This window comes from Thamnophis elegans, chromosome 8 (assembly GCF_009769535.1).
Source record: "Thamnophis elegans isolate rThaEle1 chromosome 8, rThaEle1.pri, whole genome shotgun sequence".
Classification (NCBI taxonomy): domain Eukaryota; kingdom Metazoa; phylum Chordata; class Lepidosauria; order Squamata; family Colubridae; genus Thamnophis; species Thamnophis elegans.
This window is the reverse complement of record NC_045548.1, coordinates 13,563,645-13,577,839: the sequence shown is the minus strand read 5'-3', so window position 1 is coordinate 13,577,839 and position 14,195 is coordinate 13,563,645. Positions and strand designations below refer to the sequence as shown.

At 36.4% G+C, this 14,195-nt stretch overlaps 1 protein-coding gene across 5 annotated transcripts in view; it reads left to right on the top strand.

The window, feature by feature from the left end:
* The window catches only part of DCDC2 (doublecortin domain containing 2), a 44,803-nt gene extending 32,325 nt beyond the window's left edge, over nt 1–12,478 (top strand). For 4 of the 5 annotated variants that reach the window (XM_032223087.1, XM_032223091.1, XM_032223086.1 and 1 more), the window contains 3 exons: nt 6,193–6,293; nt 9,019–9,315; nt 10,161–12,478. In XM_032223087.1, the coding sequence (XP_032078978.1) occupies nt 6,193–6,293; nt 9,019–9,315; nt 10,161–10,271 (509 nt within the window). In that variant the 3' untranslated portion in view covers nt 10,272–12,478. The remainder of the gene's footprint in view (nt 1–6,192; nt 6,294–9,018; nt 9,316–10,160) is intronic. The other variant, XM_032223092.1, reaches the window with a different exon arrangement.
* Nucleotides 12,479–14,195: the final 1,717 nt, after the last annotated feature.

The window sequence follows — 14,195 nt, the reverse complement described above, 5'->3', positions numbered from 1 at the left end:
GTATGATGGAAATACCTGCATCTGTTCCTTGGCTATCTTTTCAGGACCTTCTATGAAAGAATGCATTGTATGTCATTAACATTTTTCAATAAAAGTTGTGACTCTTTCAGCTGTGGCTCTGTTCTTGCAATTGGTGGGAGATATGGGCCCCTCTCAGTTGTTGCTCATTTCAGATATTTCCAAATAGCATAAGAACTTATCTCTGTTTTGATTATCTGACTACAAATAATGTCACAAGAGAAATGTTTTTACATTTGTGTGGGTGTTTCAATGACACTGTTATGAAATTATGCTTAGTGTATTAAGTTCTGCCTGTCGGCAGAAAGCTAAAATATACATGTCATAAATTAATAGATTAATAAAAGTATTTTATTATTTTTTGTTTGTGGTGAAATGTGATTATAATCCTATCACCCTCATAGAGCTTTTCATGAAGGGGAAATAGGAAACAGTGCATGTTGGATACTGCGATGTCATTGTTTTATTCTTTCCACTAGTACTTTTAGCACTTTTTAAGCTTGGGTAGACTGGCATAATTACAAGCAAGATCACGATTGAAGAATTGGCATAGAACCCTTTGTCAGGACAGATATCCCTTGTAGAAGGACCACTTGTTCAGCCAACGGTTGAAGTTACGATGGTGCTGAACAATGGATCCTTGTAGTTACAGCTGTTGCAGCATCTCCACAGTCATCTGGTTGCAGTTTCCGTGCTTGGCAACTAGCTTGCAATTAGTATATTGCAGCATCCCACAATAACATGATCACCATATGTAACACTTGCTGCCAGCTTTCAACAAGCAAAGTCAATGGGGAAACTGGAAAGATGTTGTAAACAGCAATCACATGACCACAGGATGCTGCAACTATGCAAGATTCACCTAAAAAAGAGCCAAGGTGGCGCACTGGTTAGAGTGTGGTACTGCAGGCTACTTCAGTTGACTGCTAGCTGCAGTTCAGCAGTTCAAATCTCACTGGTTCAAGGTTGACTCAGCCTTCCATCCTTCTGAGGTGGATAAAATGAGGACCCAGATTGTTAGGGGCAATATGCTGACTCTGTAAACTACTTAGAGAGGGCTGTAACAGCACTATGAAGCGATATATAAGTCTAAGTGCTATTGTTATTGCTAATGTCTGCAACTGGGATTGCTGCAACTGCTGTCAGATGGCGCAGTCATGTGACATCACACTGTATGATTGTGTTGCTCAGTGATGGAGTTGCCGGTTCCAAAATACTATTGTTAAGCAAGGACTAACTGTATAGTTACATAGGTCCTAATAGTATTACCATATTTTTCTGTTATAACTACTATCATTGGGTTGTATTATGCCTTCATTTTCATCTCACATAGATTTTGTTGAGTAAATATCAACTTCTTTTGCAAGAAGTTTGTCCACCCAAGAAAAGTTGGCCAGGACTGTTTTTTGTTTAGAAAACTCTTCCATTTTCATGATAAATTTATAATTCTCATAGGATACATACATACATACATACATACATACATACATACATACATACATATATATCTATATTTATTTATCTATATTTATTTATCTATATTTATTTATCAGCACAAATAAAACACAAATATAACAAAGGCAACAGTAAAAATATTGGGTTTCTGTCATGATGGACTCTTGTGACGAGCTGATTGACAGATGATGGAAGCAGTTAGCTTCCTCCCATAATTGGGGCTTACCAGGGGTTGTGACACTATATATATATATATATATATATATATATATATATATATATATATATATATATATATATATATATATATATATATAGAGAGAGAGAGAGAGAGAGAGAGAGAGAGAGAGAGAGGGGGGGGAGGGAGGGAGGGAGGGAGGGGACAATTTCTCTACCTCTCTTTGTCTCTTTGTCTGCTATCCTAGAGCATAGGATAGAATCTCTTCTTTATTCTTTTACATGTCTGTTACAGCTAATGAAAAATATGTTCTGTATTTTTTTTAAAAAAAAGATAATATTGTGATAGCATAGATGTGGTAAATTACACTGTTGGTTTTTTTTTTAAGTTACATTAATTCTCCTGCTTACTTGCCAGATTTAAAGCTTTGTAAATGTCCCCAATTTACATAAAATATTCAGGGGAAACAAACTATTATTACCATGATTATTTTCTCCCTAAAGCTGAGCTTCAAATTTGAAATTCATTAAATGGTTGTACGTACTATTATCATTTGTGTGCAATGCATTTTTTATTGTTAGCCCTGGTTAAGAAATAAGCTTATGCAAGGAACATAAATTTCCTGAATGTAATTAAAGTATATTGATTACTTATTAACTGTTTGAAACTCTAATTCATGTGCTATTTGATATTCCATTTTACCACAATATATCAGTTTCTTTCAAACCGAATGTAGGAACTGAGTGTCATAAAAGAAGAAATATTTTTCAGTAGCTAGAAGAATTCAGGGTTTTCAGAAATTATCAGACTTCTGGGGGTGGGGTGGGGATGCTAGACTGTTTATTGTAGTGTAATGGCTATTCAATAATTCCTCTCCAGATAAGGAGAAAAATTGAGATTACCTATAAGCAGGGGTGGGCTGTTGGGGGTTTACACGGGTTTGGGCTATCTTCTAGCTAGGATTCTGGCCAGTTTAGCGCACCCCCAAATGCCACTCCTGGCTTGCCACGCCCACCCTTCCCACCCCTTCCAGGAGTCTCCATGTGGCCCATTCATCATGCCAGGTAAGTGCAGGGCCTGCATGGAGGCTTGGGGAGGGAGGGGGGAAACAGGCCTACTGGAAGTTCTGGAGGGCCTCCGGAGCCCAGGGGAAGCAGTTTTCATCCTCCCAGAGGCTCGAGAAAAGCCTCTGGAGCCTGGGGAGGGTGAAAAATGCCCCCACCCTCTAAGGTGCAGGAGGCCAACTAGGCCACGCCCACCATGGCCACGCCCAAACAGCAATGGGGCAGCGATCCCGTTCTGCAATTTTAGAAACCTACCTCTGCCTATAAGCACTCCAAACAGTTGCTCTTGGGAGTGTTGAGAGATCTGGGAGATGAGGGAATAACCCTCATGCTCAAACTGCAGTTGGCTGCTCTGAAAGGACACTACATTTGCATATTCTCTTTTCTAAACATTTTTTCCTAAATTGCTTGTTGACTTCTTTTCAACTGTTAGGAACCCAAGCTTTCATGGGTTTGCCTTCTATCTAGAACTATTTTGGCTCTGCAAGTGGAAACAATGACCTCTAAAACACTGAAATTATTGGGAATGGTCAATTAATGTAGACCGGTATTTCTCAGCCTTGACAACTTGAAAATATGTGGACTGTATGGCTAGTTGGGGGATTCTCAGAGCTGAAGTCCACACTTCAAGTTGCCATGGTTGAGAAACATTGCTGTAGACCAGTGTTTCTCAACCTTGGCAACTTGAAGGTGTCCGGACTTCAACTCCCAGAATTCCCCAGCCAGCATTCGCTGGCTGGGGAATTCTGGGAGTTGAAGTCCAGACATCTTCAAGTTGCTAAGGTTGAGAAACACTGCTGTAGACAGATACTTCATTTTCAAATGTCCTTCTCCACAAACTCAATGGCTATTCACACCCCAGATTTATTAATTAATATTATAAAAAGTAGCAGCAATTATAACTTTGTGTGTGAGATATGTAATGATTTGGTTCATTGCCCTTCATACTTAAAATTTAATATCCATCAATGTCATTCATAAGATAATGAACGTAACATACAGATTTAAAACTTTCAATCTTCCACAGCCAGGCTGGGAATTCAGGTGGCCCTTTCATTGACAGCATCTTATATGAACTGTATGAATTGATAATAGATGGCATGTATTGGTTAATTGCTTTACATTTAGTTTATGTTTAGCTATAATTATTTTCATCAAAGTTTTTTTTAGCCTTGCAATACTGTAACCCTCTAAAATGACAAAATGAATTGGTGCAACATCACCCTATAAATAAAAGTAACGATTTAATTGGGGCAAGAATTGATCAAGGAATATACTTTTAATAATTGCACTTTAATCTATACATAAAACTAAACAATGTTTGGCCTTTAAAAACTATAAAGAGAAAACTGCTATTGGAAATAAATAAAAAATGTTACAGGAGGAAAATGATATTAAATGTGACAGCTTCCAAAATACTAGTAGACAGTAACTTGGTTTTTGTGCTTTTTTTTCCCAGTGCAGCCACAATGAGATGCCAGTTGAAGCCTGGTTTCTTTGTTTCCCAGCCTCTTGCTTTCTTCTTGTAACATTCTCTACCCGTTCTTGCAATTTCCTCCTTGTTGCAATATGCCACTTCTGCTTTGTTCCCCTCTGTTGTAATTTCCTCTGTAGAATGAGCTTCAGATCAGCTTTTCAGGGCTTTAGACAGAAACCTCCATGTCTCACTCCTTTGAAAAATGGTATATGTTAAAAAACGTAAATGATATTTAAGTTCCGTGCTGGTCTTTGAAGCTGATAGGTCACTTTGCATTCAACCTTGCTGTTGTATGCAAAGCCACATGAAAGTTCATGCTCAGAAAGAACATGTGAAAAAAAAGGCTCTTTTGAGTGATCACCGATCTATTATCTGCACATGTTGAGAAATAATGGTTTAAATGTATACCTTGGTGCAAGGTAAACATTATCAAACATATGATATAATGCAATAAAATAAAATAAATAAACAGGAATATCAGAGCATGCTACTTAAATTAAACCCATCAGCACCACCAAAGAAGTCTTCCGCTGAATAGTCCAGAGGCTTAACTGAACAGATATTTTCCCCCCAGTAGCCAAATATTTTCCCAAAGAGAGCTATGCAGTCACTTTGTGCTAGAATCTCTACAAGTAGTCCTCAACTTACAACCATAATTGGGGCTGGATTTGTTACAATTTCATTGTAAGTAATTATGGTCATAAGTTGAGGCACCATGTGAGTGAAAGTAATATTCTAGCCTTATTTTTTTTTTGTGGACATTAAACACAACAGTTGTTAATCGAACCCATTCATTTGAATGACTTCTTTTTTGCCAGAAACTGGCAAAAAGCATGAACCACAGTCATGTGACTGCAGAACACTTACTGGTCATAAAGCTGACACACACCCCCGACTTGCAGCTGTATGACTGCATGGGGGCTGGTGTGACCATTTATGGCAGTTGGGATACTTTGAGAGTTGTATAGCACCCCTTCTGTGGTGGTTGTAACTTTGAATGATCATAAGTAGAGAACAGTCTACACACAACTATTGAAAAAAGCCCTCTCTTGTGCTCATGTTCAATTTCAAAAGCAAGAGGTGGACTTTATCCATTTTTAAGGTGCTCAAAATATATTTGCCTTTGTTTCTACTTTCTAAATGTATGTTAGATCAATTATTCTTCTCACTCAAGCATATCATTATAAAAATATGTTTTTAGCTTTTCTATTTTTCAGAGAAGATGTATTAATAATCCAATTAATAAAATACATAATGAAATATTTTTATTTCTAGTAAATCTGAACATTGTTTTCAAGTAGTTCAACTGTAGACTTGCTGGCAATTATTGTAGTTGGATGGTTATAGTGGGGTACTGTTGTTAGTTCATTTAGTCATTCTGAATGGACATCTTTTCCCTAGGATTATGGTACCTGATAATAGTGCTTCTTTGAGTTCCTCTAAATGTGTGTTTGTGTCATCAGTGATGTTATTCTATCCACTTTGCCTTCTTGAGGCTTCTGTGGGGCAAGCCTGAGGGAGAGAAAGGGAGAGGAGAGGATCAATGGGGCCAGCCTGAGGGAGAAAAGGGGGATAGGAGAGGAGAGGCTTCTGTGGGGCAAGCCTAAGAAGAGAAGGGGAGAGGAAAGACCGAACGTAACTACTCATTAATTTTCAAGCTGTAAATGTCGATTTATCAGGCCCGATCACATAGTTACATAGCAGAGCACGGGTATTCAGCTAGTTTTTAATATGTAGAAGTGTCACACATATGGAATATCTTCACAGGTAAATCTTTATATTGATAAACTGTTAATATGTGTGTTATTTTCGTGAGTTACCATGTTAGTATACTGTATCTGAAGTACAATTTTGAAGAAGAAACAGCTTCAAGTTACCTTTTCATTATTAATGCTGGTATGATTATAATGCAAAAGATAACCAATGAGATATCATTTAGATGCAATGCAATCATTTCACTACACAGTGTCACAAAATTGACACGGCTTCTTTCCACTTAGATGACGGTGTTTACAAAGCTGGAAAAAAGCGATCTGAAATGCGAGGGGCAGCAGAAGTCCAAGAAGATGAAGACACTCAAACTGAGGTCCCAGTAGACCAGGTAATCTCAAAAGTTTTGATAAACACCCAAATTTTAAACAAGTTTGTACTTTCACATTATCATATTGCATGCTTTGGATGTGTATTACTGTGAAGGCTGCTGAATTCTAGGAAAAAATAGGGAAGCTAGGCAGTAAGTCTTCTTTAATGCAAGGAATGCAGAAGAGAAAATATAGCTTCTAAAAGAACCACTTTTTGATGCAGCATTAGAAGAAAAGATTTGCCTGAATTTTTTATTTTGGCAGATTTATATAGAAGAAGAGAAAGCAGAGCTGAGAGGCAGAGTTAAGCATCATCTTAAAAGTTATTACATTCACACAAGTAGTTCCCCCTCGAATACTGTTGACCCTTAATCTGCCTCCAACTTAATGGATGGTTCTAATCCTTCGCACCTAAATAATGTTAAGTTGCAGCATAGCAGATTTATTTAAATTGATGACATGCTTAACTCTGTCCTCCAGCTCTGCCAGTTCTTCTCCTATAATTTATTAGGTAACATAGACCTTCTTCTGGATAACTTTGGACAGATTAAATTTGATAAAGTTTGAGTAAAAATTTTTAACAGAAAAAGTACAGCAAATTTGTAGAATTGAAAATTGATCTTTCCCTCTTAAATAAGTAATAAGGAGATATATATATATATATATATATATATATATATATATATATATATATATATATATATATATATATATATATATATATATATATATATACTTAAAGTCACAAGTTCGATTCCCAAACTTGGGTATGGCTATCTGATGAGAGCTAAATAGCTTGAAATAGATCTATACTAGTCTCCCTTTATTTATTTATCAGCATAAATATAACATATATATATATATATATATATATCCTTATTATATTTATATATATATATATAATTTGTGCTGATAAATAAATAAAGGGAGACTAGTATAGATCTATTTCAAGCTATTTAGCTCTCATCAGATAGCCATACCCTTACTGGGATTAGAACCTGTGCTGTATTACATCTTAGGCAGTTGTGTTAACCACTAAGCCACAAGGTTCTCCTCCTTTATCAGCTGAGCCAGGGATATAGGTATGTATTTAGTGTCACAACCCCTGGTATGCCCCAATATGGGAGGAAGCCTACTGCTTCCTTTCTCTGTCTATATATGTTGCACATATGTCCTAATCATTCTCGACTCTAGGGGGTAGTGCTCATCTCCGTTTCAAAGCCGAAGAGCCAGCATTGTCTGAAGACATCTTGGTGGTCATGTGGTCAAACGCTGAAGGCGCACGGAACTTCCCATCAAAGTGGCCCCTATTTTTCTATTTCCATTTTTACATGCTTTCAAACGGCTAGGTTGGCAGAAGCTGGGACAAGTAACAGGAGCTCACTCCATTACACGGCACTAGGGATTCGAACTGCCGAACTGCCTACCTTCCTGATCGACAGGTTCAATGTCTTAGCCATGAGCCACCACATCCCCATTAAGAATATATTACTCACTACTGAAGAAGTCAGCATGTTTTGTTAGAAGTGAAACTTTGAAAGATAGACCAGCAGATACCAATTTATTATAGTATCAGTTGGCAACTGGACATGAGATAGCAATAATGCTCACTGTTGTTTTGAAAGATGGTCATATTTGCTAAGGAAATCAATCCCCTGCTAAACATATACATTTTATTTCCTATTCGTTTATAATGAGTTTTCCTATATCTTTATTTTTCGCTGAAAATGTAACATTACCTGCATATCTCAAAATTTGTCCCTGCTTCCTGTTTTGATTCATCTAATATATCTGCCTGTTTTGCCATATCTGTAATACAATTGTTATATATTTTAAACAGATATACCTATTTCACTATCTCCCTTCCCTATTCTGAACCACTCAGCATTGAAAAAAACCTTTCATACTGTACATATTATATTGTTCTTTGTAAAAGTTCTTCAGAATAATAGTTATGTGTTCTAGCTGATGTATTATAGTCTATTCTGTATTCCAACATGATCTACACAATCAGAAAACTGGTGTAGCTGATAAAACAAAGATAACACATCATTTTATTTTGTTTCTTTCACCTTTGGTCCGAAGCTTTACTGTTTGGTATTTTATTTTTTATTTTTGTAAATTTTTAAGCAAATGTCTGTGATGTGAAGAATTAGTGCGGATTCAATAATTTGCTTTCCCCCCCCTTACATTTTTAAGTTTTCCAGTCTCCAGGCTGCAGAGTCTTGTTTCATATTTATTGACATAGAATTGTTAACACTTTAACTGGCCCTTTGCCACTTTAAACAATTCAGCGGGTGTTTTCTTTTACTTGATAATTGATCTGACCTATTGTCTGACATTTCACAGTTTCTGATGGAATTGACTTATGAATATATTCTTTCTCTGCAAATATTTATGTTATTTAACACCCTGTTGGTAAAGAATCTGTAAGGTCTTTCTGACATTTCTTAAGTTGGTTTTGATTCTTCTATGATTAGTGTTGCATATTTTTGTGCTAGTTGTAAGTTTTCCTGTGATTGCTTTAATCTTCTTAAAAACTCTCTCATTCCTCTTTTCTTGTTATATTCCACTATTTGTTGATATTTTTGACTGAATTTTTTTGCCTGAGGTTGGAAGTCCAGTTTCAATTTTGGCAATTTACTGCTAATATCCTGCGATGTGCATACTATAATATTTCTACTTTTTATTTTCATAATTCTCCCAGGATTGTCAATTAAAAGTTTTTTTTCCTGTATTCATTAGCGACCAGCAGAAACCGTGGATGAGGAAGAAAATGTATCACCAGAACATAAAGCTTTAAAAAAAAGAGAATATGCAACGATGAATGGAGAAAACGGAGAGGCTATTAATGGAATGGAGGAAGGCAAAGAGAAACAGAATGACCATTATCAAGATGAATTACAAGGGCAGAACCTTGACCAAGCAGGACAAGAGGCTAATGGCCACATGCATGGTAGCACAAATGAAGAAAATGGTGAGGAAATGGATCCCAATAGTCATCCAGAAGAAACAAAAGAAGGTATTGATGATCAAATCCAGGTAACATGTCTTTGTCTTTTGTGTACCTGTGTTAAAATTCTTCCATTTGTCTGCTATAGCAATAGGTTAGTCTGCAATCAATTTGCATCACCCTTGGTGTCGCAGTTTTAAGGAAACCGTTCTCTTTGTGATGATTCTACTGGAATTTTCATAGGGGATACTGAATCTTGTAATATAAAAATGTTGGATATTACCTGCAAAACACCTCTGTGCATTCTGATCACAGTTATACACTAGAATTGATAACACTATCTCTCAAACAATGCATTTGCTAAATTGAGTTTATTTGCTTTATATGAAATCAGCGGAAACATGCATCCACAAAAGTATTGAGGTCTGTGAAGCATCACATGTTTTATCCATCAGAACAACTGATACCAGTCAAAAGCAGATGCTGTTTAGTTGCCATGATGGATTTTCCCAGAATAATCTGTAGGAATTTAAGCAAGGATGGTTTTGTTTTTTTTAATCATATAGTTACCTTAATCCTCAGTTGCCCCATTTCCTTTTATTTCTGCAAGATAACTTATTCATTTTTACTAGCAAAAACATTTTTCTAATCACACACACACAGACACAGACACACAGACACACACACAGACACACAGAGTATTAGTAGCTTTATCACTAGAGATTGTGCTTGCTGTAATCTAATGAAGCTAATCCATACACATAGAGAAGGGTTATAAGTTTGATAAGGAAAAGCAATTGGCATGCTCAGTGATGACTTCCAACTTGCAGAATTCATAGCTTCTTTATCATTATGAATATGCATACACACTAAGAAACTAAATATGACTTTATGACACAAATATGTCAAATTCAAATGTGTTTCTTTCTTCTAGGTTGATTCCAATGGGGTTTATGAAAAAGTCCCAGCTCCAAGAGTCACCATCACCAGTCCACAAGAAAGTGAGAAGAATGAACAAACCAATGACTATGCAGCCGTGGCATAGGAATATTTTAGAGACATATATTCTCAGAAAATGAAGAATTTTATGTTTGGAACAAAGGGTGTCATTTTCCACATTTGATTAATTTATGGTATAATAATATGATGGAACTTTTTTTACCCATTATGCCTTGACATGAAAAGAATATTCAGACACAACTTCATTAAAGGGATGTCCATTAAAAGGAAGTTTAAATTATAAATGCCGACACAAGATACAAAATTTTAAGGGAGTATATTAATGAATAGGGTCATTATGGAAGATGAAATATTAAAACATTAGCCCTAGGTAAGTTTACAAGAAAGAGATTAAAAAAAAAACAGGTGAATGAGCTAAATGATATTTTTGTGTTTTTTTAAAAAAAGTCTTTAAACCTTTTTAAGATGAATACATATTTATATAAGCTGCAGTGTATTCAGAAAATTTACATTACTACTAGGGGTATGACTCTTGGTGATAAGGTGAATGTGGCTAGGACTACATTAGACTTGATCCTTAACCTTAACTGACTTCTACTATATTTAAGGGCTTTTTCTATTAGATTCATTTCATATTTACATGTGGATCTGCTCTCCCCACTGAAAGGAATGGTAAACCACTGCATGTATAAGATAGCAGCATATACTGATTGGAACCCTCATGCCTGGAATGAATTGCTGAATCAGTGGACAGAATGTGGTCACAAAACAAAGAAGGTTTATTAAATCAATTAACTATAGAAATCCTGCTGCATGCACATTAATTGATATATCCTGCATGCAGTTACATTATTGTGAATTTGATGATTGGCTGCTGATTGGATTTTGAAAGTAAGTACATTCATAAATTCATCCAACATTATTTTGTTCTGTGCAGCAGAGGTTGGTTGCACCCGGTTCGGCCCAGATCGGGTGAGCTGGTAGTGGTGGCAGCGGGAGGCTCCGCCCATCTGGATGTTTCTGCGCATGCACAGAAGCGTCGTGCACATGTGCAAGCGTGCATGCCAGCACGAGCGAACCAGTAGCACCAGGATTTGCAACCCACCTCTGCTGTGCAGATTATCCTAGTTTAAGTCAAATATTCCTTCAAGTCAAAAGATTCTTCTAATTGTTCCTATCAGGAACAATCTGAATAATCACGGCAAGTTGCTATATAAATTTACTGCTTATGTCCACTTTTTAAAACCCAGGACACATAACCAATCACAATATTATGGTTTGATAATTTTTTTTAAAAAAACCCATTATTTTCAAAATTAACTCCAACTGGCAAATCATGTTCCCTTTGTCTTAAAGTTCAGTTTATGAAGAACTGATATTTTCAAATACTGAAAAACTATTGATAGTTTGTATATATCTCCATTTATCCTGGACTCTCAGACTCCAGAAAGAGGCTTAGTTTTAAACTGTTATAGGAGTTAATGCTCACTAGGGTCATATGTTTGTTTTATGTGAGATCTGTAATTACTTCTAAATTTTGCTGATAGCCCTTGTTCAAGCCATTTGTATTATATAGGTTGAATCTTTATTCTAAGTTGATATGTTTAGCTTGTTTTTTTTCAAATAATTTGACCACCTTAAAATATCTTTGTTGTTATTATATATGAATAACTGAACATGTTTTAACATGTAATCCTGAGGCTGACCTACAGACAGCTAGTCCGAATTTTTGTCTACCCTATTCTAATAACAGTATCCATATTGATGCTATAGTTAGCAACTGACATTTGCTAACTATGCAGATAGCATAGATAGCTAATGCCATTTTAATCAGAAGGATTGTAACTCAATTCAAAAAGTGACCCTCCCAGTTCAATTAGTGTTCCTAGAAATTAATTTATCTCTAAGCTGATGTGACACTGAATAAATGCTGTCTGTAGATCCTCAACCCTCTGTTTTCAGTGATAGAAGTAATAGCGAGAGATTGATTTGTGGCCACCGAACACATTTTTACTCATTATATACTGATGTTTCAAATATGGTTAATTGGCCTTTGAAAATAATTCTTGTCCTATCGGATCCTGGATCCATTTATGTACTCGTTTTAAAACTGCTTTGGTTGTTTGTACTAAAGATGGATAAATGGATGCAGCTTATTAAAACATCAATATTTTTTAAAAGAATATATTTTAAAGAAAATATACTTTTGGAAGCAAATATATATAGTATATATTGATTTGTCAAACATGTTTAATGAAAGCATTATAAATAAAATTATATGCCCTGATTCTATTTGATGCCTTTTCCTAATATCTAGTAGTTTCCTTTTCCAAAGGAATTTCAGATGTGAGGATTAATTGAAAAGAAAGATTTAGTAAAAGTAATCAGTTAAATAATAAAGTAAAAATATTTGCTACAAGTAACAAGATGTACCTTCCACTATTATCTTATTATCTTATTAAATATTACTTTTTTGTGGAATAATAACCTTCTACCTAAAAGTCTGTAGAGACGACCAGCTGTCTGCAAGGAATATAAATCTTTCATCCCCCATCATCCAGTCAGAGCTGAAGAAACTTATTGGATGAGAAACGAAACGTCTTCAAAGAAAAACAAGGAAGTCCAGTTGCCTCCTGAAGAAGCATCTTTGGGACAATCATCTACCTACTTACTGCTGTATTCATTTTTGTTTCCTTGCTTTATTTATTTATAAATCCTTTCAACTATCTTAATATTAAAATTGGTGGTTTACAAAGAACAGCAACAAGCCCACTCAACAACAAATATAATATCAAAATTACATTAATATTCTAATAATTATGAATCAACACATCTTGTCACTAATTATTCCTGTCAGTCCCCTGGAACAATCATGTGTTTGAAAGGTTTCTAAAAGGCAAGCAATTCCACAGAACGGCAGCTCCCCCTGGAGTTCCTGTCTTTGGGTTACCTTATGCCATATTTCTCAGTAGGTGGGGTATTCAGTGGCCTCCGTTCACTCCAGCTGGGCAGACAGAAGGTAGCTTCATAGACACCTAGGCCTTGAGTCCTTTGGGGTTTTATATAACCAGTACATTGAACTACACTCAAGAAACAAACTTGTTAGCTTATGCAGGTATCAAAGCCATGGGGTTACCTAACAGGAAACTGGGCCATAAGCATGCAGATCACTGCATTTTGCATCATTTGAAGTTTCTGAATGCAGGTTAAAAATTGTAATACTAGCCCCTCATTGCTGTTACCCCAATAAGCAAAGGGTGAAACAGAGCTGGACCTTGGCTCCCCTTTGTTTAACAACTGCAGTGTCTAAACTCTATCATAGCAGCCCTAACTGAAAGAGAATTTCATCTGCAAACCCAAAAGATTGACATCTTAGCAATAGCAGTTAGACTTACATACCGCTTCATAGAGCTTTCAGCCCTCTCTAAGCGGTTTACAGAGTCAGCATATCGCCTCCACAGTCTGGGTCCTCATTTCACCCACCTCGGAAGGATGGAAGGCTGAGTCAACCTTGAGCCGGTGAGATTAGAACCTCTGAACTGCAGATAACAGTCAGCTGAAGTGGCCTGCAGTACTGCACCCTAACCACTGCGCCACCTCGGCTCTTCTTGCTCTGCTGCTTTATGCAGACAATGCCGCCATCCTTTCACTTACGCCAGGTTACCCTCAGAAGTCTCTGGGGCTTGGTGGACTTTTGTAGGGAGGAAAAGCTCACAATTAACTACCCTAAAACCCAAAATCAAGATATTCTTAAGTGGACTTAGATGCTAACAAGATAACTGGCACACTGATAATAGTCAGATTGAGTAAGTTCTTGCCATTCAGTATCTTGGTGTTGTATTCCAGACCTCTGGAGCCTGGCAGAAACAAAGTTGTATCTGACGAAGCTAATAACACCACTGAGGTAGTATTTGGCTGGGGTTTTTTTCCACTCTAGGGGCAGTAAGGATACCGTTTAAAGCTAAGCCTGATTTGCAGATGCTTTACAGTTTACAAGTCTGCATCTATA